We start from the raw sequence: 23,840 nt of genomic DNA on the forward strand, positions 1-23,840 counted from the left end.
CGCTACCCCCTCCCCCGTGCACGCGCCAGGGGCAGCCGCTCCCCCCACCCCTCGCCAACGGTTCCCCCACGTGCAGCTGCGCGCTGCCCATGGTGCCTGGAAGCGGCAGCGGCGCGCGCGCGCGCACCTCTTCCGCCCAGGCCGTCGTTGCCGCGCGCGCGCGCGCGCGCTGACGTTTGGCCCCCTCCCGCCACCGTAGGCGCGGCGCTTCCGGTGTGCGGCCGGATGACGTGGCCGGGGTAGCGGAAGCAGCGTCTCACCCGCGGCGGCTGGGTCGGGTCCGGGTTCGGGCCGGGCGGAGCGAGGGCCGCTCGGGGGCGGCCTGGGGCTGACGTGCAGGAGGCCGGCGGGGAGGATGGCGCTGCCCAGGCTGCTGCTGTGCGCGGCGCTGCTGTTGCTGCGGGCCCGGGCCGACGAGCACGAGCACACGGTGAGGAGCCGGCCGGGCCTGCGGCGCCCGCCTCGCGCCGCGCCGCCTTAGCGGGCGGGTCTGTGGTGCGCGGCGGAGGGGGGCCTCGTGTGGGGGAGGGGGCTGTGCACACGCGTCCTAGATATGGGGGTACCCGAGCGTCTGTGCACGCTCGTCCTGGCTGTAGGCGTGTATGTGAGCCTGTGCACACTCCTCCTACGTGTGGAGGTGCCTGTGTGCGTGTGCACACTTGCCCTGTATGGGGGGCTGCGTTGGTACAAACTCTCCCTGGCTGGGGGTGTGTTTAGGGCGGGGGACCATGACTACCAGCCCTCTGTGGTGGGAGAAGTGTGTTGGGAGGGCTGCACCCGTACCCCTGGGAGGAGGAAGTGTGTGTGTTTATGGAGGGACCCTGAGTACTGCCCTTTTGTGGGGGAACAGACCGTGTGTGCCAGCAGAGGGTGGGTGGTGGGCTGGCATCTGGCTTGGGGAGGGGCGAGGGAGCTGTGACGATCAGTTAAAATTGTTGTTAGACGCCATTGTGCTGGATGAATGGAACAGAAAGATTGAAAACAGATTCATTCTCAGATTTTTTTCCATATTTGAGAAACGTTGGGTATGCGCTAACATTGTGCTGTGTGTGCCCACAGAGATTAAGTATGTGTGCGCCTCAGTTTACCAAACTTCTTGCAGGTGTACACATTCCCCTTTCTTTGATGCTGTTCCCCATACAGGTATACACTAGCTCAGATTCTGTGGATTTGACAATTGTCCGTGGTAGATGAGCAATGAAAGTGATTACAGGTCCCAAATACATGACTTAGGAGGGGAGACTTGGTTTGAGTTTTGGCCTTGTAAACCCAGGGTTGTGAGTTCCATCCTTGAAGGCCATTTAGGGTCTGAGGCAAATAGCTTTAAAAATCTGTCAGGGTTGGTGCTTGTTCTTGCCAAGGGGGCAGGAGCCTGGATTTGATGTCCACTCAAGGTCCCTTCCTGTTCCATGAGATATGTATGTAGTTTGGAGAAGAAAAGGCTGAGAAGGTGTAATACATAAAATATTGTTATAAGGATGAGAGAGAACAATTGTTCTCCTTTACCTCTGAGAATAGGGCAAGAAGCACCCTGAATTTAAATTGCAATAAGGGCAGTTTAGGTTGTACATGCAGAATAAACTTCTGAATTGTCAGGTCATTAAGCATTGGAATAAATTGCCTAGCAAGATAGTGAAATTTCTACCAATGGAGATTTTTAAGAGCAGATTAAACAAACTTCTGTCACAGATGATCTTGATACTACTTGGTTCTTCCTTGAGTACTCAGGACTGGTCTAGGCGATCTCTTGAGGTTCCCTCCATTTCTCCAGCTCTATAATTCTGTAATAGATACAGCTGTCCTTGGTACAGAATGTGCCATATAAGCAAAATATCATTTAGTGTAAAAAGGCCCTTTATTCAGATGAAGTTGCTGGAAAATAATTCAGTAGTTAATTGTATACCTGTTTAATTACATATTCCTTCACAGAGTCTTAAGTTCTCTATCTGCTCTTTGCCCACACTAGGACCTCTTTTATTGCTCATCCACCATTGTTGCTAGTGTGTGTAGAAATACTAGTTTAGACAATGCATAGATGTTTTTACAGTATGCTCTGATCCTACTTAAAGCAAGCTTAGGTGGTAGAATAAAAGTGCTTGCTCAATTTGTAGCGCTGCTGTTGCTAGTAGTGGTGGAGTTGCAGAGATGCTAGATCCATGGTGTCCAGTAAACTCCCCCTTTGCCACCACTGGACAGCATGGTGTGGCGAAATGTGGTTCAGGAGAGTGGCACGTGTGGCTGCTCCACGCATGTGCCCCACCACACGGTGGGACAAGTGCTTAGTGGCATCAGCATAGGTGGCTCCCCCAGCCCCTGTGGGTCCAGCCAAAGGGCAGCCAGTGTGGTGCAGCTTCAGCCCAGGGAGGATCACATGGGTCCAAGTGAGTCATCTCATGGGGGGGTGGCACCTGGCTTGGAGAGGGGTGGTGGGGCAGGCTGTGACTGTGAATTAATTTTTTCTTGGACACCACTGTGCTAGATGAATGTTACAAAAAGACCTAAAACAGATTCATCCTCAGATTTTTACATTTTTGAGAAACATCTTGGGTATCCTCTAGCATTGGGTTAGTATGGGAGAACCAGTAAGTGAAAGTAAGTGCTGTATTTTAGCTGGCCAGACTGCAGGACATACAAAAACCTAAAAAAAACAAAACAAACCACCTAAGTGGTGAAAAATAAATGAAATGTTTTAAAAAAATCTAATTGCTAATATGAATAAGTGGGTCTTTTGCTGATGTTTAAGTCATGAACCTAAAACTTAAATTTATAATTATTTCCTTGATGTATAATTTAGCTTAAATATATGTACTTAGAAAATTAATTCATCTAAGAAACTATTGTAGATGACCAATATTGTGCATTTTTTCTCAGTTCCCCCCACTTTCCAGAATACCTTCTCAAGCAAATGAAGTGGGCAAACTTTTCTAAACAGTTCATGTCCCTATAAGTGTAGGAATAGTAGTAATACAGGTCTTCCTCTCTTGTAATTGGTTTGAAGCTCATGAGTTTGAAATCTGACCTACAGTGATAATTACAGTTCATATGAGCACAATGTTTAGGTACTTGAGAGAACTTGGTCTCAGGAGGTCTCCCAGGGACCAATAAAACAAACAGTCTAGGATATATATTCAGCACAGGTAATATACATCATATTAGGAATGGAGAACCATTTTTGTGAAGGGGGCCACTGATGCACAGAAAAATCAGTTGGGGGCCACACAACTGAGGAGCCAAAAAAGGAAAAAAACAGAGACAAAAAACCCTTTCTGATATAGTTTCTGACAAACAAAAACACTTGTCTCATTCCCCTTGCATACCAGCCCCAGAGCCAATGGGGACCAGGGCTATAGATTTTGTGGGCCCTCAGGCTCTGAGATTGGACCAGAACTGGGGTTCATTGTGGGAGGGGGGGCTTCCAGGAAGCAGGCGAGGGAGACTGTCACAAGTGGGCTGGGATTGGGGTGATCTGGGTGAGAGTCGGGTGCAGAAGCCAGGGGGTGGATCTGGGTTATTGGGGGTGGGGTGTTGTGCCCGCAGGGAGCTGTGCCAGGTAAGCATCTGGCTCTGTGTTCCCTGCTGCTCTCAGGCACTACCCCCCATTGCTCTCATTGGCTACAATTCTGGCCAGAGCAGCTGGGGGAAAAGCCTCTCTGGTGAGAAAGGGGAGTGGCATTGGTGTTTGGCGCTGACTCTGTCAGACAGAGCCCATGGTCCTGATCCTGCCTCAGCTTGCCTGACTCAGGACTCCACATCCCCCACCTCACAGCGGGCTGGATGCTGGGGAGGAAAGCTCCAACCCTTGAGGGCCTGATTCACCACACCTGTATTATATATTGTGACACTTGGGCCAGAGTGCGAGAGGAGAGTAGTCTATAATAGAGCATGCACTTGAACCACATTTCCTAATGCCTAGGCTAATGTCTTAACCACAGACCATCCTATGAACAGTGCTACAGAAGAGTAGTAGAAGTGAAATATTAGCCCCTGTTCCTAGGGTAAACTAACAGAGGCTATTCCAGAAGTAGCAGAAATTTGCCAGATCAGTCAGGGCACTCAATCCATTTAAAGCACCTGCGGTCAATTAGGAGGCTTCCAAAGTCACAGTGAGTGAAACTGATCAGAACACCTCAGGCCAATTAAGAACCAGCTGAGACTGGTTGATTAAAAATGGCTCCTCTTTGGTTGGCTCCGTGTGCACAAGGTGCTGAGGAGAGGAGTGTTTATGTAGGATCTGGAAGGAGCAAGTGCAAGCAAGTACCAGAAAGATGAACATGTAGGTAAGGAAGATGCTGGAAAGAGCCGTGGGGAAGTATAACAGCTAAGTTTCCCTGGACCACAGCTATTCAAGCACTGTCAAATCTGTGGAAGGAGAGTATTTGTGACGCATTGATAGATGCGTGCCTTTTAATTACACTTCATTTAAAACTTTTTGAGTGTATAGAAAATATAGTATGTAGAGCCCCGGTAAAGCAATAGTTTGATTAAATCCTTCAACTGTCACCCAAACTTTGACTTCAGCGTTGCTCACTTCTGTTTATGCTTCATTGGTTTTGCGCACATGAAGGCTCATAACTGACTTATCTAAGTTTATCTAAACAAAGTTGATGTGGTACTTCATAGTTATACATAACATGTAGGCATCTATCAAGGACGGTCTAGGTGGGACTTGGTCCTGCCATGAGGGCAGGAACTGGACTCGATGACCTCTTGAGGTCCCTTCCAGTTCCCGTGTTCTTTGATTCTATAATTCTATTATTGGAGATGTTTGCAGGCAGCTGCTTTCACAGGGTCCCTGGGCTGGAACCTGGAGAAGGGAGCACAGGTCTAGGTTCTGCCAACCATCCTCTCCCTATTACAGCATGGGAACAGGATGGGTATTGGTAAAAGGGTTTTTCTGCCCTGTACCACTTGGAGGGGCCACAGAGACAGTGGAATTTTGTTCCCCTAGTTTTCCCCGTGCTGTTCTGAACTTCTAAGGCAAGCAATCCACTAAAAAGCATGGGACCCACCAAGTTTGAGGAGGAGCTTTGTCACAAGATTTATAAAGCTATGATTAAACTTGGCTGCCTCTCCTGAAAATGTTGAGTCTTTTTTGGAACAGGTGAAATAAACAGTACAGACCAGGGCTCGATATGCTGTGAAATCTTCTGTCACTTCTGGGGGATGAAAGGCTAATCTATTCATACTGTAACGTTTTCCTACTCTAACTAGCTACCAGTTGACAGGGTTTATAATTCAGAAGGTGTAAAAGAGAGTGTGCTACTGGACATACCTTTGCCTGACCTAAATTACAACCTTAAAGTTGTAATCCAAGGCTTTAAGGCAGCGCTGGGCAACCTAGGCCAGTGAGGGAGCTGTATGGGTGCCCTTCCTTTGTCTCAGTGGGCCACAAGATTATTGTAACCAAGACAGTCTCCTGAGATAGGGTGGTTTTGCTAACTGCGCTTGCTTATCTAGAATTTGTGGCTTGTGCCAGTTCAGCCTTAGCAGCCCTTTGATTGACTGTAATAGTCATATGCTCCCTAAGGATTTGATGTTGTGTAGAGTCGGCACACACCTCGCTTCACATACCCTTGCCTGTGGCAAAAACCAACATGGATGGAAACTGTGGAATCAGGCAACCCTGCGCATCGGCAATGGTAAACAAAGCGTCGTGTGGACCACCCATAGAACCCTAACGTGTGCTGCAAGTTGCTCACCACTGGTTTAATGTGTCATGAACATGCGTAGTGGAAGTTGGGCTTCAGCAGCAATGCTTGATGTACCTTTCATGTCCGTGAGGCACTGAAAGGCTTAGTAATTTAGGCTTACCGATCATTTCATGAATCCTCTTGGTGTTTTGGAGCTATCTTTTATTGCTGTCCCTTTTGCCGCTTTGTTGTTTCACTAAAAAGCACTGTTTTGTTCTTTTTTTTCTGAAATATTGTGTGATGTTGCTTCAGAGTAGAGTAGTCTGGTAAATTTTGCTCTCAATATGGGAGTAAAGATGCAAGGAAGGATCTGAACATGAACTAGGGAAATACCACCTAGATGGAGCTACTGTAAGGTGAGTGCATAACTGTTTGGAAATTGATTCAGCCCCCTAAGGTGAAGTCATGCAGTCCAGTCACTGTTCTTTGTTGCCCATCGCTTTACCGTGTTAAATTCTCTCCTTTTATGAAGGAGCCCAAAGAGAGCTTTAAGCTTTGTCCCACTGCAAATGTGCTGTCTGGAGGGAAATGGGTTTCAGTATACACACTGTATGCCTAAGAACAGTCTGGTTGTTGCTCTGTTTCTTTTTAGAGTATTTTCATCTTTATGCATTTATTTTCTGTTTGCATCTGGCTTGAAAGTAGCGCCTGAAGCATTGTTGCCAGCCCATGGAAATACTTGCAAGCACTAATTCACCCTGTAAATATAGCTATACATTTTGGTGGTGTGCCACTATTGGAGATCTCTCTAATATTTTATTGTTAGTGTAGCTGTTACAGTGCAGTCCTAGCTCTAGTCTGGACAGTCTTGCTGGAGGACTACCCCAGGAGAAAGTGTTAGAAGGGACCACATTATCTTATGCAAACCAACTCTAAAAAGGGGCGGCATAGATGCTCTCATCCATGACAATTGTGCTAGGTAGAGTATGGTTATACTTTACCAATACAGTAAACCCTCGAGATATGCAGAATCAAGTTGCACATGTCTTGGGTTAACGCAACTGCCGTCCCTGTTAGTAATGGGGAAACGGCTCCTGTAAGGGACAGCAGCCTGACTCTTGCTGCTCCTGACAGGAGCAGTTTCCTGCTCCTGTCAGTGTTGGCAGCCACTCCGGTCAAGGGCAGCAGCTGTAAATCAGGCTGCCATTTCTGACAGACAGCTGCTTGCAGCACCGGTTCTCCCAGCGGGGGAGCCCTACGCGTGCACGGGCTTGTGGCACAGTCCTGAGAAACCATGCCCCAAGCCTTTGTCTTTGCACTGGGTTCCCCAGCTGGGAGAACTGGTGCCACAAGCAGCTGTGTGGGTGCTGGGCTCCCCAGCTGGGAGAAGCCGGAGGTCACATGGCTGCCCCTCCACTTTCCAAAGCTGCTTGCTTCCCCAACCCCTCCCCAGCTTATGTGAAATTCGATTTACACAGAGGTTGTCCAGAATGCAACCTCCGTGTAATTCGAGGTCTTACTGTATTATATTGATTTATTTAAATAAAAGTTTCTAAAGCTTTAGTTTGTTAGAGGGGGCTTGGGCATAAGGGGGCAGCTTGTACTTAAAGTTACATTTGTCTGGAGAATTACTATGACTTGGACTTCCTTTGGCCAGTGTCTTTGGGACCTGAGTGGCCCCGAACCACAGAGTTTGCTGGATCGGGGAGGTCAGTGCTCCCCCGCTCTCCATTGGTCTCCCAGCTTCAGCCTCCAGACTCTGCCAGCCTTTCCCCTCCACAGTCTCCCTGGCTGCTGCTGGTTGCGGCTCCCAGCTGGCCCCCCACTCCAGGCTGCTGGGGTTATCTGGGCCAGCAACATCCATGGTCATCTCAGACCACAGTTGTTGCTGGACCAGGGATTAATAGATTTCAGAGGTTCAACCTGTATGTGTTAAGGCGATCAAAACAGATCATTACATTCTCAACATAGTCATCAGAGTTACTGAAATGTTATCACTTTTGGTACAGAAAACGCTATGAAATCCCATTTGTGATTTGCTGCTTAAGTTTAGTATAAATTGATATGGTGAATAGGGTATTTAAAATTGTATGTTTATACAACCTTCTGTAATATTATGATGGGACTTCCCGGGTTTTGTGCAGCCATTGAGATGTGTTTTCTTCAGTCTGTGCTCACTCTCACTTTAGAAGTAGAGCTCTGCAAATCTGCTTTTATCCAAGAGTATCCACATCCGTGGATGCGGATATCTGCAGCTCATTTTTGCAAGCGAGGATGTGGATGCTAGGGTTGTTAATGGCTAAGTGGTAAGCCTCATCCTCAATGGGTGGGGCTTACTGGTCACAGTTAACTGGTATGGGCTGGAGCAGCCTCCTGTCCACTGTGGGCAGGGGGTTGCTCAAGCCCTGTAGGACTGCTGTTTGTGGGGTGCTCCAGCGGCTGGATGTGGGGGTGTGACTGGATAGGCTGCTGTGGACAGGAGCAGCTGGGCCAGAGTAGCCCAGGTCCCTGGCATACTGTGAGTGCGGGTGCTCCAGCCTGGTCGGAGGAGGCTCAATCCCCATTGCGCTATGGGTGGGGAGGAAGTGGAGTGGACTGCCTCCTCCTTTAATTGGTTAACTGGTTAAACCTACCAATTAAATGGGATTTTACATCCCTAGTGGATGCAGAGTTTATCATCTAGAATCCTGCCAATTTTTGGATATCCAGTTTATATCCATGGATGTGGACATTTGTGGATCACTTTTGTGGATGAAGATACCAATTTTGCATCTGTGCCAGGCTCTAGAAAATCACATTTCATATCTTGGCAGGATCTTTGGCCTGTGTTGTATTGTATCACTTATGAAGCAGCAAAGCGTGAGAGTGCCAATTATGCCAATACTGAAGATGCAATGCTTTCTGTTTGTTGACTTTTTCGCTGCCTGCACATTACATTTTACAGCACCTATTTAAAAGTCTTGACTATTCATATTCTTGTGAAGACTCTTGGCCATCATGTGGCTGTAAAGCTGTCTTCCTGGCCTTTTTATGGACATGTTTTTTGTGCAGGGTGGAGTGCAGAGTGAACTAAGAATATGCTTGAGGCATTTCTAGAAAAACGGTGTCCTTTGTGGATACAAGATAATTCTTGTTGGTTTGAAGGAGCCTTGAAGTTTAGTTAAGCTTCTTGATATAGAAAACAAACTTGAAATTGTTTACATTGATTGATTGATTTAGTAAATTTCCTTAGCTTTTTATTGTGAACAGGAACTGTATCTTAGTAAAGAAGGAACTACCTATGGCAAATTTAAATACCCCCTCTCTGAAAATCATGACTGACTCCTGACTTGTTAACTACTTCTGTCACTCAGAAGACTCAATTGCATTAATTTCTACTTGAGACAAGTGTATTCATTTGTAAACATGCTTTTCATATTTAAAGGGGACAGATCAGGTAGTCTGTCGACATCTTTACCATTTTATGTGCCGTGAGCACTGGCAGCTGTCTTTAGAAAAAGAAGAGTCTGATGATTTGCTCTTATTTTCTCCTAATTATGTTAGTTTATTTCTTCTACACTGTACCTGATCACTACTAAATTTTTCTTTACTATTCTGTTTGTTCTTATAGGGCACTTCTGATGCAGTCTTTGTTTATTCTCTTCTGCAAATGCCTCCATCCAGCTGTCATTGAATCTTCTGTAGCTAAAGAGGAAATTGCTGTTTGAATGGCAGGAGAGGGAAACTATCACACCCAGTTACATAATCTTACAGAACAGTGATTTTTAGTAAAGACCATCTGGCTCCCCCAGTTGCATGCCTCACGCAACGCTTCCTTCAATACCATAGCAGATGTAAAACGGTCTTTTATTTTCTGTCTTGCTGTCTAAGATCATAGAGTAAAATTGAGTAAGTGAGGAGTTGTCCAATAAACTCTCTCCCTCAGTACCTTTTTGTCACATCTGCCCAGAGGGTGAGGCTAATTGGAAAGGCTTGTGAGGAGATGTAGATTAGTATGTATTTGTAACATTGATTTGCAGCACTCTCAGGCCTGTGTGATGTGGCTGAATGACTTACTAGTGTTTGAAGAGCCTGAAGCGTGACTGGAGTTCAGTCAGGAGAACAGAGGTAATGCCACTAGTCTGTGGAAAACAGTTGGAGAGCATTTCTCCAAGCGAAGCCGGTGTGCCTGCCGCTTGTTACTGAACTTTTGTAGCCTGGTATGTGCTGGAAAGGGTGATTGAGTGTCGTCATTGGTTCTCTTATTCTTGATGCTCAGTGAGCGGTACCTTAGGGGCATTTTTCTTCTGCCCTCAGCAAAAAGTCTGTGAGCCTGTCTTTCAGATGAGGATCCAAATACAACTAACCATATCATCTGTTACCCTGACTAGATTATTGAAGCACCCTGTGTGGTGCTACACCTTAAGACCTCTCAGACTTCTGCTATTTTGACAAGTTTTGTGAAACTGACAGCTGCTGGTTGGTGTTACTGCTGGACAGGTAATAGTGACAGTTGCTACCGGTGTAATAGGAAAGAATACAGTAATACCTTGAGGTACACGAGGGTTGCGTCCCACACAGCCCTCACATACCTTGAATTTTGCGTAAGTCGGGGAGGGCTTGGGGGATGGGTTGGGGCCCTGGAAGGGGGCAAGGGAGCTAAGCCTGGGGTGGGTGGGAAGGTGCAGTGGAGCCAGGAGATGGAGGGGGTTGGAGCCCAGGCCATGGGGGTGGTGGGTAGGGGGGTTGGAGCTGGACGCATGCATGCATGCACGCTGGGGGTTGGGAGCCCTATGTGCCGGGGGGTGTGAACTGGGGAGGCAGAAGGTTGAGGGAGGGGTTGAACAGGGAGAACTGAGGCAGAGGGGTTAGCTGGGTGGGGGTAGAGCCTCATGCACCTGCAGCGGCTGACTGCCTGACCCCCTGTGCATGCTGGTGGCTGGCAGCCGAGCACGTGCTGCGGGGAGTGAGCTAGGGACAGGGGGTGGGGGTAGAGTTTGAGGCAGGCAGAGGGGGGATTGAATGGGGATACACTGGGGCGGGGGGTGGGTGGAGCTGGCATGGGGATTACAGCCCCTGCACATGCTGGCAGTGGCTGACAGCTGGAGCCCCATGCGTCGGGGGTGAGCTGGGCCATGGGAGGGAGGGGTTGAGCCGGGTGGGCAGGTTGAATGTGCGGTGCACTGGGGCATGGTGGTTGAGTGGCGGGGAGGGGAGAGCCGGAGCTCCATGTGCACGGGGAGAAAGCTGGAGTTGTGGGGGGTTGAGCAGGGAGGGGGAGGGGTTGAATGGGGGTGCACTGGGGTGGGGCGCTTGAGTGGGAGGGGTGGGGTTTGGAGCACCTCATGCACTGAGCCAACCGTGTGCATAGGGGTGTGAGCTGGGGCCACATGGGGGTTGGGTCTGGCCCTGGTGGGGTGGTTGGGGCAGGGGGGTTGGAGCCAGGTCCATGGAAGTGTGGCTAGAACCCCCTGCTGGGGGAAGGTGAGGTGAGCTGGGGCAATGGGAGTGGGGGAGTCGGGGGGGGGGTTGACCCGGTGGGGGGTTTAACGGGTGTGAACTGGCATGGCTGTCAAACGGCACTGCTCTGGGAAGTAGGGGGAAGGGGTTTTAGCCCGCCTGACTGCCCACAGGGGCAGACAGCTTGGCGTGCTAACAGCCTTCCCTTTGTCCCCTTCCAGAGTGGTGCCTAGCACCTCTCTGGGAGGGCAGGTTGAGTCTCCAGCAGCTTCACATTGTGCGAAATTCGCATTAAAGTAAGTTTCGCGCAACGTGAAGCCGCGTAAAGCTAGGGTTCACTGTATAAGGCTTTCCATTGTAGTATAAGCTACTTTGACTTGTTAATAAAGTGGCGTGAAAGGGTTATGTATTTTCTCAAAGCATGGCAACTTAAGTGCATAAATCAGAATAAAACTTTTTAAGCACTCATGCCTCAAGCACTCTGCATGTGGGTTTATAGCTAATTATTTCTAGGCTCAGCTTGCACTGTGACAGTCGATTATTCATAAGTATATTTAAGGAGTTTTGTTCATTTGTTGAAATGAAAAATGTCTAACTCTGTCTACTAGTTACTTTGTCTGCGCAATAAAAATGTATTTATGACTAACTGACATTTGAGTCCCCTTTCCACTCAGAGTAACTTGTCAACATTTGTTCCATTTGTGCACATCTAAGATCCTTGTGACAATGGTTTATTCTTACATATTTGTGGAGCCTGAATTTTAGCTCTTAAATAGCACGGAGAGTCGGATTTGTTATGTGCAAAACAGTTATATGCACCTTCAGGTGGTTTGGTGAATTGAGAGTGTAGCCACCAGTATAGTAAAGTGAAGGGAAAAGGTTAGAAGTAAACTGTTAGTCCTATAAAGATTATTACAAGGAACCTACCCCTCCCCCCCAAAAAGTCAAGGTTAGCAAAACTTAAACACTCTATTTTTATTTTTGAGTGTGCACCTCTGTGTTAAATAAGGCATTTATCTGAGAAATGCATATACTGGATGTTGGAATTATGATAGGGCTTGAAAAAAGTTTAGACAGCTACGGGCCAGAGGTAGCTACATGAGGTGAGATTTTTAGTTGCTTTTACAGAGAAGTCCATGGGAAACCCTTGTAAAGAGAATGACCCTCCTGGCTACTTCAGGTGATTGATTAAGGTGGAGGGTGCTTTGTTCTGCCAAGGCACAATTTCTGCACCCTATGGCCGTGTCTACACTAGCCCCAAACTTGGAAATGGCCACGCAAATGGCCATTTCGAAGTTCACTAATGAAGCGCTGAAATGCATATTCAGCGCTTCATTAGCATGCGGGTGGCCGCGGCACTTCGAAATTGACGTGCCTTGCTGCCGCGCGGCTCGTCCTGACGGGGCTCCTTTTCGAATGGACCCCGCCTACTTTGAAGTCCCCTTATTCCCATGAGCTCATGGGAATAAGGGGACTTCGAAGTAGGCGGGATCCTTTCAAAAAGGAGCTCTGTCGGGACGAGGCGCGTCAATTTCGAAGTGCCGTGGCCGCCCGCATGCTAATGAAGGGCTGAATATGCATTTCAGCGCTTCATTAGTAAACTTTGAAATGGCCATTTGCGTGGCCATTTCGAAGTTTGGGGCTAGTGTAGACGTAGCTTATATGTGGTTTTTACGGCAAATTTATACAGTTACAGATAAAAATAAGAGTTTTTCTTTCGTACCTTTTGCTAGTTATTTTGCATGCAGTTTCTGGGAATGTTACCTCTAAATGGTCACTGATGTTTCGGACCATTGTGCCAAATATTGTTTAAATGCCTAAGAGGAACAGGCATAGATTTCCCCCTAAATATTTCTTAGGTGATGGTCTTTTAGCTCTCTAACTCCAAGTGCAGATGGAGTTTGGACCTCTCATTTCAGAACTCCCCAGATAAATCATTGCCACTCTAAATAAAATGAAGAATGGATGTGCTTAATTTTCCTTTGATAGGCTTTTCACATGTTTGGATATGCTTTTATTTTTCAGTACCAAGATAAAGAAGAAGTCGTTCTTTGGATGAATACAGTAGGACCTTATCACAATCGCCAAGAGACATACAAATATTTCTCTCTTCCTTTTTGTGTGGGATCCAAAAAAAGCATCAGTCATTATCATGAAACACTAGGAGAAGCACTTCAAGGAGTGGAATTGGAATTTAGTGGTTTGGACATTAAATTTAAAGGTAAGCATTCTAAGACAAATTTAAAAACTCCTACATTTAATTCCTGAATTGTAAACTTCCGTTTCCTTGACTAGCAGATTTCATTGTTTGTCACAACTCTGAAAGCAGAGGCCTTTCTTTGTGTGTCTCATTCACCCCTTAATTAAGAAATTTCTTTGCCACAGCCAATAAACTTTTGAGGTGATTAATTATGACCATACAAATACTGAATGTAGACAGTGTTGAAGAAGACTGAAGAATGCTCCAGTATGGAAGTCGTTTCCTGGCTCCAAGGAGCGAGGTGGGGAGCAGGGAGCCAGGTTGCCCCTGTTTGCAGGCTCCCCTCCTCTGGATGGAGCCAAGAAACTGACCAAGGCTGCTGCCCTGGTCAGTTTCCCATCTCTGCAAGGGAAGGGGAGGGTGGCTGGCACCCAGGCTGCTGCTTGGTTCCTAGCTCATTGCTGACTAGGTTCCCAGGTCTCCTAAGCTGCCATGAGCTGGGAACCAAGCGGCAGCCATGTGCTGGTCAGTTTCCTGGGTCCCACAATTGGGGGAGAGGAACCAGGCTGCCCCCTGGTTCCTGGCTCCCTGCCAGTCTGGGAGCCAATAAACTGACCAGCCCTTATGTAACTTGAGGGTTTACTGTATTCTTTAAACTTCTGTGTTCGCGTAACATGGGTCCTATTGGTATCTAATATTGGAATTATGATGTTGCTGTTTTTGCTTTTGGAGTAGAGGTGAACTGTGGTTCTCTTACAGATCCTCTTCAGCATAATGAAGGAGGAGGGGGAATTGTGGATGCTGCTCTGAACAGATTTTTCAAGTGTACTGACAGCACACAGAGCTCCTCATGAGATCAGTAGGAGCTGTGTTTCAGCATTTTTGAAAGGCCTGCCCAAAACTAATGTTAAGTGTTATATCCCTCTTGTTTAATCTTGCAGTTGTAAAAGATTCACTGTTGGGTGTTTTTGCCCAATCATTTTTGTAAAATTAAAAGTTGGTAAAACAAAAAATTGAAAATCCAGAAATACAGGTAGATCTTAGTTATATAACAATTCAGACTGAAAACTTTGTTGCCATTCATTTCCTTCATATTTGCAATATTTAAATCTTGATTACATATAAAGTTAAAAAATAAATTGGAATTGGGTGTAGAAGAGGGAAATAAATGACATGCAATTCCACAGATTAGATTTATCACTTTCCAGGTAAATGAATAGAAAGAAATAATGGGTCCACTGATTTTAAAATAATGATTAACAGGATAATTTATGTCTTAATGGATGATGTATGAACTGCTAGCATCTACATTGAAGCTATAAAACTAAATGTGAAATTGCCCAGTACATAGGTCATGTGTAACCTGTGTTGAAGGCTCTTAAAATTGGGCTACAAAAGTGAATTAACTTGGTAAAAGTTCCACTTTGAAGGTTTTTTGCAGTGTTCTGTAAAACTGATCATTGCTGATGACAAAACCCTAATCTATAGAAACGTAAATTGCAATGAAGTTACTAAAGAAAAAATGAACATACATGTACACTGTTAATCCAACAATAAATCTTAGCTCTTTTAATGTCCTTTCAGTATCAGGAAGAATCTTTTTGAAAAAGCAGAAAAGACAGAATTGCTGAGGCAGGTCAACTTTTTAGCATAACTGCTCTTAACATGTGGTGTGAATCTTCATATCTTGTAAACAGTTCATAGAGCAGCTTGTAAGTGAAGTAATTCATAGGAGCATGCATGGTTTAAGTTTCAAAGCATTTTATATTGATTAATGAGAAACCGCTGTAAGTCTGCATGAAAAATATACCACATTTTTCCCGAGAGTACTAAATATATCAGCAAAAAGCACATATGGAAGGCATATATTAAGGACATGTTAGGTCCAGAGGCAGCATGCTGCTGAGGAAGGGAGAAAGTACAAACATTTCTACTGGGTGGTTGTAGTTGAGCCATGGGCTAGTGGCTGCATTTCCATACTGTACTTTTTGTTTTTATGTAGCTGAAAAATAATGGCTTTTCTGCCACCTTTGGACTGTTGGAAGGGAGGAGCTTTCTTGTGCACTTGCCTCCTTTCCTTCCATCTAATGCAACACTTCTACCAATTGAAATTAGTGAATTAGTGTAATTGCTGTTATTCATAATCTTAAAGCAGTAGTGAATGTCAGTCATTTTATTTGTATGCTGCTGCTTGAGAAAGCTCTGAGCAGCAACTGAGGATTTACAAAAAAAAAAAAAAAAAGTTTGGGACTATGGGTGAATAGAGGAATTGTATGTTTCACAGCAGTGAAGAATTTTGTGGGTTCAATAGTCTTTTTTGGAAATTTTCACCCTTTGCAGTACCTGAGAGGGGCGGAAATGGGCAAAGGTACTTCTTTCTGTTAGCTAAGGGAGTTTGTGATGCCTGATTCATACCAGGCGGAGCCAGATACAAAAGATGGACCATTCTTCCACATCATCTGGCCCCCAAACCTGTTCCAGGGGGATCTTTTATAAGTTTCAGGAGCCTTCCCTCTTCCAGCAGTTGGGATTAATGGACTGAGGTTCTTGTAAGCCATATGCATTCAAAATAAGAGTACAGTAAACCCTAGAAATAGGCAAGTTCGAGTTGTGCTTAACTTGCATTAATACGAATTAAGTGCAATTCAAAATCCTGCTCCTTCCAGCCCTGGCTCAGTACACCCCCCTCCCAGCCCCACACAAGCCAGCTTCAAACCCCCCAGCCCCGCTCACCACCTGCACACGGCTCAGCTCACCCTCCAACCCCATGCTGGGCTCTGGCTCCGGTTCACCACCCCAGGCCCTGGTTCAACTCCCCAGCCAGCTCAACTCCTCCCCCGCCCCCCCCAGGTGACCGGGTTCAAACCCTTCATGCATGGCCCTGGTTCAACACCCCTGCCAGTCCCGGCTCAACCTCTCCTGGCCCCAGTTCAAACCCTGGCTCACCCCCCTCGTGTGGCTCCAGCTCAAACCTCCAGCCCCGGTTAAAACCCTCTGCATGCAGCCCCAGTTCAAACACCCTGCCGCCCGGTTCATCATCCCCACATGCGGCTCCAGCTCAGCCCCTCTCCCGGCCTCGGTTCAAACCCCTTGTGCCCGTGACTCTGGCTCAACTCCACTCCCCTGCAGCCCTAATCCACCCCAGGCTTAACCCCCCCTACCATCCCTCCTGCAGCCCCAACCCACCACCAGGCTTAACCCTCCTCAAGTGCCCCCGCCTCCCAACCCGAGGACTTACCTTTCAGTGGGAGCCCCAGGTACTCCTGCTGCTTTCCCGGCTGCAGAATGTGTTCCGCCAGAGAAAAAATCCCCCGCCCCGATTTATGTGAAATTTAAGTTACACAAGGGTGCGTGAGAACGCAACCCTTTGGTAAGTGCAGTAGTGCTTCGATTTACACATTTCACAGAATGAAAACAAGGGCTCTAAATGGTGAAATCTAATTAGATTTTATAACTTTCAGTTTTAACACATTAAGGCATTGTTGCTAACGTTAAGGAAAGGCATTTGTGTGACTTAAAAATCATGGTAACAACCTTATTCTTTAAAAGAATCTGATGGTATCGGTGAATGATGCTGGCAGTCCTTTTCTTACTAATTTGCAGATTGCTTTCATTCAGATTTTAGTAAAATCCATAAAATATTTAATTTCCTAGAAAATGCATGAAAATAAGCAAAAAAGAATGAGGGAGGCTGTTCTCAGTTCCTCTGACTTCAGTTAAACACTGTGGCAAAGCTTTATTGAATCACTCCCTACCTGTTCAGGGAATGACAAATGTCTGACTTTATACAACCAGTTTATATCAGTGATTGGTGCTAATTTGTATTGCAGTATCTTTGCATAGAGATCGTGCATTATCCCTGGGAGCAAGCAATACAGAAATCGGTTTTTGTGACTTGGCGGGTACAGTGCTGATGGGTGTGTTCTTCTTTCTCTGCCTCAGGCAGGCAGATGAGAATATTTCTGCCTTTTTCATTGTGGATTCTGCTTTCCTTTCTTTCCCAGAGTTGTTTCTTGACTTGGAGAAGATTAGCCATCCAGCAGTTCATTTACTGATGCTCTCAGCTGTCATCTCAGGTTTTGGTGTGGATGTGGATGGCTTGATTTTTAATTTTGATCACTGTGGGCACAGCAGTGGATAACTACTTGTGTGGTAGCAGACTGATACTTCCATCATAGATTTTTCTGAGCAGTATGAGAACAGAAACCTTTCCTGTTGAAATGGAAATGGAGGTTTCAATAACTTTACAAGTTCTGTGAATAAGGGGGGAAAACAGCATGGATGCCCAGGGAAGGAAATGGGCTCTTTCAGGCGCCCTTTATTACAGCCTTCTGAGAACAGGAGCTCTTTCCCATAGAGACATAAAGGGGCAATAAAGCCTGACTCCCACCATTATTGCCTGGGGCAGTCAGGCTGGCTTAGTCTCGGGTCATGATGTCCCTATGTAAGGAGATTGTTTGTAGTCTTAAGTTTAGTTCCCAGCTTTGGCAGGCAACCCGGTCACAGAATGCTATTTATAAACTTTCTAGGCTTCATTTTAAAACTAATTATTTTGTTTGCCTTCACTACACCTATTGGAAGGCTGTTCCAAAACCTTCCAGACAGAAAACGTCTAGTTTCTAAATGTATTCATAGCCAATTTATGCTGACTGGTTTTTGTGCCAACATTCTTTTCATGTCATACTCATCCCACCCTCTTCAAGAAAGCTGGATATGCAGGTTGAAAAATCTATTCACGTTTCTGTCCTCTGTCCCCTCTCCAGATCTCTTTGTAGTCAAACTTACTTGCTCATCCCAGAGCTTTCTTTTTCCCCTATGCTGTCTCAGAAGAAATGGGCTCACAATCAGTATCTGGTGCCTTCACATAGCACTCTTTCTCGGACGTCTCTGAATGCCTACTTGGACGTTTTTCAGCTTTTTGTCATAAAGTTTCCTCACTGTAACAAAAGTAGGAATCCAGAGTTTGAGCTTTGAGTCCTGTCTATACTGTGAAAAGTCTTGTTTTTGTGGAGTGAAGTGGAGGTTGGAAGAAGGAAGCTTCTGCTAGTTTGATCACATCCAATAACTTTGTAGACAAGACTGTGGCAGATACATCAATACTAGAAGCTGTGGTAAAAATGCTGGAAGTCACTGGAGCCTTGTAAGTAGAACTTGCCACAGGTACAACTGGGATAAAGCGACACTACTGCAGATTGTGGCTTGAAAGGGGTTTATCATGTTTAGATTAGCTATGTGCACTGATGTGGCTACATTTCTGACTGATTAGGTCAACTTCAGTTAGATGAGATTTAAGCCTAAAAATTACAAATTAAATGTCAGCATGAACCATTATTAAATGTATTACAGATCAGAGACAAATTCTGTTAGGTGTGCTACAAATGGGTAGTAAGAGTTTCTGCCTCAAAGAGCTTGTTGTAAATAGACATATGATGGTGGGGAGAGAACCTGTGTTACAGGCATGGCGTAGATTAAATGACTTGCTTAAGACCACAACATTTCTGCAGAGCTTGGAACCTCATCACCTGAATCACAGTCCACTGCCTGAAACTGAAGACTATGGTACTTCTCGTGTAATCCTTCCCAGAGCATGTATAGTTGATATAGTAAAGAAAACACTAATAGGTACTCTACATTAAGGCTCCAAATGTTGCTAATGCCAGAGTAGCCAGGGTGGATTTAGCAATTTATAATACATGTAACTCTCATTATTTTCATCACATGCAAACTTTCTACTTCCTTCTTCCTAAATCATCTTTCTCTAGCAGATGAAGAAATTGCATACATAAAGTATTTTTTCAAGTACAGATCTGTACAGACCTCTTCTAAGTTTGCTGATGCTACTAGATAAAGGCTGTGTCTACACTAGCCCCCTTCTTTGAGGGGGCATGGAAATGACGCAAACCGGGGAATAAAAGTGAGGCACTGCCATGCATATGCAGCGCCTGATTAATATAATGGCAGCCATGTGAATTTCAAAGCTGCTAACTTCGAAGTGCTGACAGACGCTCTAGACGTGGGTGCTTAGAGATACACACCCAACTGTGAAATTCCCTTACTCCCATTTGCATTTTTGAAATTTGCACAGCCACCGTTATGCTAAAAATTGATATTCCCTGGTCCATATCATTTCCATGCCCTAGTGTAGATACGGCCATATTATCTGTTATAAACATGTTGCCCAGAGTGGCCATTAGAATGAATGTCTTTCATGGACCCAACCACAGACGAATACCTTTATACATAAAAATAAGGAAGCATCGTATTGATATAGACTTATCCTTTTATAGTAATTTTATATATTTTTGGCAAACAAAATCTTTAATAGTGACACTTCAATAAGGAAACAGACATGTCAAAATGACAAGTGATTGAATTGACAGACTTACACTTGAGTTGTAATGAAATACCAAATTGTGGTGTAGGTTTTTTTGGCACTCTTACAGGTACAAAGCTCAGTAGGAAAAAGCTGTGAATTTAAAAACAAAAATCATATTTTAAGCACATCTTTGTTGTACATTAATATATTGCTTGCTTCGAATTTTTTTTGCTTGCTTCCTGTAGACCAAGGAAATTGTACCCAAAAGTATAATAAAGGCTTCATGTTGTATGCGGCATTTCAGGAAGATGTGACAGCTGCTAGCTAGAACTCTTTTTTCAGTCAGCTAGGCATTAATTAGAAACAGCAATTAGAGTCCCTGAGCTTTGGATTTGTTACTAAGGGGTGGGAGATTAAATTTTTCCAAAATAAAACAAAATTGGACTTGCTGTGGTGGTCCCATTCTTGGAGCATTTCATACTTACAAGAATCAGAATGCTCTACTAATAGATGCTTTTGTCCTGATTCTCTGAGCAATACTTAAATATTCACAATGGTCAAGTCTGGCCTAAAATAATCCTTCACAAAGCCAAGGACCTATGGAAGTGTTCCTGTGATTTAAAAATGAGAATTAAGTGGGACCAGTTTAAAAAAATGCAGAACAGAACTTTGTGTGTGGCATCACAGTATCAGATTGTGCCAGGCATAAGATAGTGATCTCAAAATGTTCTGTCATCCACAGTGCTAGGTAGTAGCTGTCTGTAGAGTGCGGATAGGTCGAATGGCAATGAAATTGTTGTTTCCAACTGCCTAGTTAGTTTAGTGCTGCTAAAAATACATTAACTTTCTAACACCCTTTTTTTGTAAGCTATTATTGTTTACCAGAGAGATGAAGAAGATTGTTATTTATATAGTAGCAGTATCTTAGGACTCAGTCAGGTCAAGGTCTCATTGTGCTAGGCACTGGGAAACAGTGACACTTACAGACTTAAAGCACTTAGAGTCTAAAGCTGGAAATGAGATGTGGCTTCGCTGCCCTAAATTGGATGGGAAGGTCATTTGTGAGTTTGTCTCCATTAGCTGGTAATCCATAATAAGTGCCTGAGAACGTCCAGCCTAAAAAAAAGCCCTTATTTTTCACTGTTGCTGATTGCTTTTCATTTTACCCAGATGGAATAATGAAAATAGACTACGTGTTGAATCTCTCTAATCCAGCACCCTTCAGACCTGGCCGGTGCTGGACCAGAGAACTTGGTGAACCACGGGAGGTCAACGTTGTCCAGCAGCATTACCAAAGCTTCCACTGCTTATTCAGCTTTTAAAAGATTTTTTAGGGGTAAATTAGAGCTAAATAACAGAGCAGAGCACTGAGATCCAGGACTGGTGGCTGGAAACAAGCTTTATTGAACTAGAGTAAACCCTCAAAATGCATGATTTCGAGTTGCGCATAACTTGCAGTAACACAAATGAAGTGTAACTCAAAATCGGGTTTGCTTTTTTCCCCCTGTATGTTGTGTTCTACTTTCTTTACCTTTCCATTTCTGTCTTCTGTTCAGTCTGTTTATCTTTTCCGTTTGCTTTACTTTCTCTTTTACTTTGCCTGAATTACCAAATCGCAGGAAAAAAAAACTGTTCTGTTTGAACTGAACCATATTGCAAGTGCCAAGGGAAAATTGGAATGGGGCTAACTAATGATGGAGTTTGGAAGGACGGAGGTGGGATTAGTTATTATCTTATTTGGGAAATTACCAGCTAAGTATACTAATGCATGTTTTAAATTGTTCGTGGGTTCTGCAAACATTCCTAATCCAAGAAAGCCTTTGGGAATGACTGTTAATGGCAACTTGCTGCTGCTGCTGCTACTTCGTGAGCGCTCACTTAACCTCACCAGATGAAATAACTGTTATCAAGTGTCTCTCAATTTGTGTATAAAGTAGTAATATGGTGATCTCAAACTCTCACCCCGTCTTGGGGCACGGAGGGAGGAATGGGGTATGAGGAACAGTGGCTTGCTTTGTGTGCTGTTCAAGGACTACCTGCCAGAGAAGGCAAAACCTACAGAACTTTCAAGCTCTAGTCATACGCATTTCACCCCTTATCTGCTTAATTTGTGTTTTAATGATTGTTCTAATTAATGTCATGAATATATTTTAATTTTCACAGATGATGTAATGCAGACCACATACTGTGAAATTGACTTGGACAAAATAAAGAGAGATGCATTTGTGTATGCTATCAAAAATCACTATTGGTATCAGATGTATATTGATGACTTGCCAATATGGGGTAAGTGCTGCGTGATATACGCTATAGCTTGAGTGTGTAATACTTGTCGTTTGTTGAATAACTGAGTACATTTGCCATTTTGTTGCCCAGTCACTTAGTTTTGTGAGATCTTTTTGAAGTTCTTCACAGTCTGCTTTGTTCTTAACTATACTGAGCAGTTTTTGTATTGTTAGCAATTTTTGCCACCACACTGTTTACCCTTTTCTCTAGATCATTTGAAAATAAGTTGACCAGGGTTGATATCCAGTATGGACCCTGTGGGGACACCACAAGTTACCACCCTCCATTTTGAAAACTTGCCATTTATTCCTACTCTTTTTTCCCCCCCTGTCTTTTAACCAGTTACCAATCCACGAGAAGACCTTCCCTCTTATCCTATGACAGCTTACTTTACTTTAGAGCCTTTGGTGAGGGACTTTGTCAAAGGTTTCTGGAAAATCTAAGTACACTATATCCACTGGATGCCCATTGGCCATGTGCTTACTGACCTCCTCAAAGAATTCTAGTAGATTAGTAAGGCGTGATTTCCCTTTATAGAAGCCATGTTGGCTTCTCCTCAACGGATGAATTTGTGGGTGACAATTTTGTTCTTTGCTATAGTGTCAGCTAATTTTTGTCTACTCGTCTTGTGAGACTTACCAGTATTTTAATTGTCAGGATTACTTCTAGAGCCTTTTTAAAATATTAGCATCACATTAGCTAGCTTCCAGTCATAAGGTACAGAAGGTGATTTGTAGGATAGCATACAAACCACAGTTAATAGTTCTGCAATTTCACATTTGGGATTCTTTCAGAACCCTTGGGTGACTGCCATGTGATCTTGGTGACTTGTAACTATTAAATTTTTTATTTTGTTCCAAAACTTCCTTTAATGACACCTCAGTCTGGGACAGTTCCTCAGATTCATCACCTAAAAAGAATGGCTGGCTTAATTTGGGAATCTCCCGAACGCACTCAGCCATAAAGATATTGGGAATAAAATGGCCCTTCCTGTAGAGGATTCCATAGTTGTATTTTTGTTGTTGGAGTTTTTGGACAAAGACCACCTTAGTTTCACACAAACCTTGTGTTCCAGTAAATTATTTTCTTTCAGATTTACATGAGGCTATTTTGTGCTCCTTTCCAGGAGAGATGTACGTGACTTATTGTTCTAAAATACCAAGCTACTAGCCAGGATCTCTTTGGATAGTCCATATTCTGCATGATTCTGCCCATCAATCCCCAAGTAGCTCTGCCTATATCCTTAGCTTCTTTCCAGTGGCACATAAAATTATGGATTTGGTCATTATTACTAGCTTCAGAAGTGAAAAATTAAAATGTATATTTCTCTGAGCACTTAATGTTTGCTCAACTGCTACTCTAGTTACGAGTTACTTCTAGCATAACTCAAAGCTATTCATGTATGTTTAGTACCCATCTGATTGAAATTTCAGAGAACTTTAATAACTACAGTATGTGAGGCAGTAAACATCTTGAGTGGGTGATTATGATTAAATTACTTTTTGCAAGGATCCGTCAATACAGCTAATGCAATTCTCATGATATGTTGAGAAAATCTTTCATTCAACTAAAACATAAATAAAAATGCTCTTGAAAGTTTGAAAGTTCCATTCCAGGTATATCTTGAACTTCAAAAGTTTGGTTTTAAGAAGTTAATATCTACTCCAGGATGTGGCCTGACTATAAATAAAATGACTTGGTCAATAGCTACACTGCTTTGCTTTCTGTAATACCTTTCAAGTTAAAGTTCGTAAAGCACTTTACAAGCATGACCAGACTGAAAAATGTTTTTAGCGGGGTCTTTTATGGTAATGTTTGGGAGGATAAATTAGCACATACTACTCTCCTAGTTTCACGTTACTTACGAAATGGAAGCACAGTGAAGTTTTTTGTTTAAGGTCATATAACTGTATGGTAGACCCCAAATCTGCAGTTCTTTACTTTAACCACTGGTCAACATAGGATAAAT

The 23,840-nt window shown here is 44.4% G+C and overlaps 1 protein-coding gene across 1 annotated transcript in view; it reads left to right on the forward strand.

The window, feature by feature from the left end:
* The first annotated feature begins 240 nt into the window (after nucleotides 1–240).
* TM9SF3 (transmembrane 9 superfamily member 3) overlaps nucleotides 241–23,840 on the forward strand; it is a 63,985-nt gene continuing 40,385 nt past the window's right edge. Inside the window, exons 1-3 of the mRNA XM_074999840.1 lie at nucleotides 241–430; nucleotides 13,095–13,290; nucleotides 21,749–21,871. Coding sequence (XP_074855941.1) covers nucleotides 356–430; nucleotides 13,095–13,290; nucleotides 21,749–21,871 — 394 coding nt within the window. The 5' untranslated portion in view covers nucleotides 241–355. The remainder of the gene's footprint in view (nucleotides 431–13,094; nucleotides 13,291–21,748; nucleotides 21,872–23,840) is intronic.

Source organism: Carettochelys insculpta, chromosome 7 (genome assembly GCF_033958435.1).
Source record: "Carettochelys insculpta isolate YL-2023 chromosome 7, ASM3395843v1, whole genome shotgun sequence".
Lineage (NCBI taxonomy): Eukaryota > Metazoa > Chordata > Testudines > Carettochelyidae > Carettochelys > Carettochelys insculpta.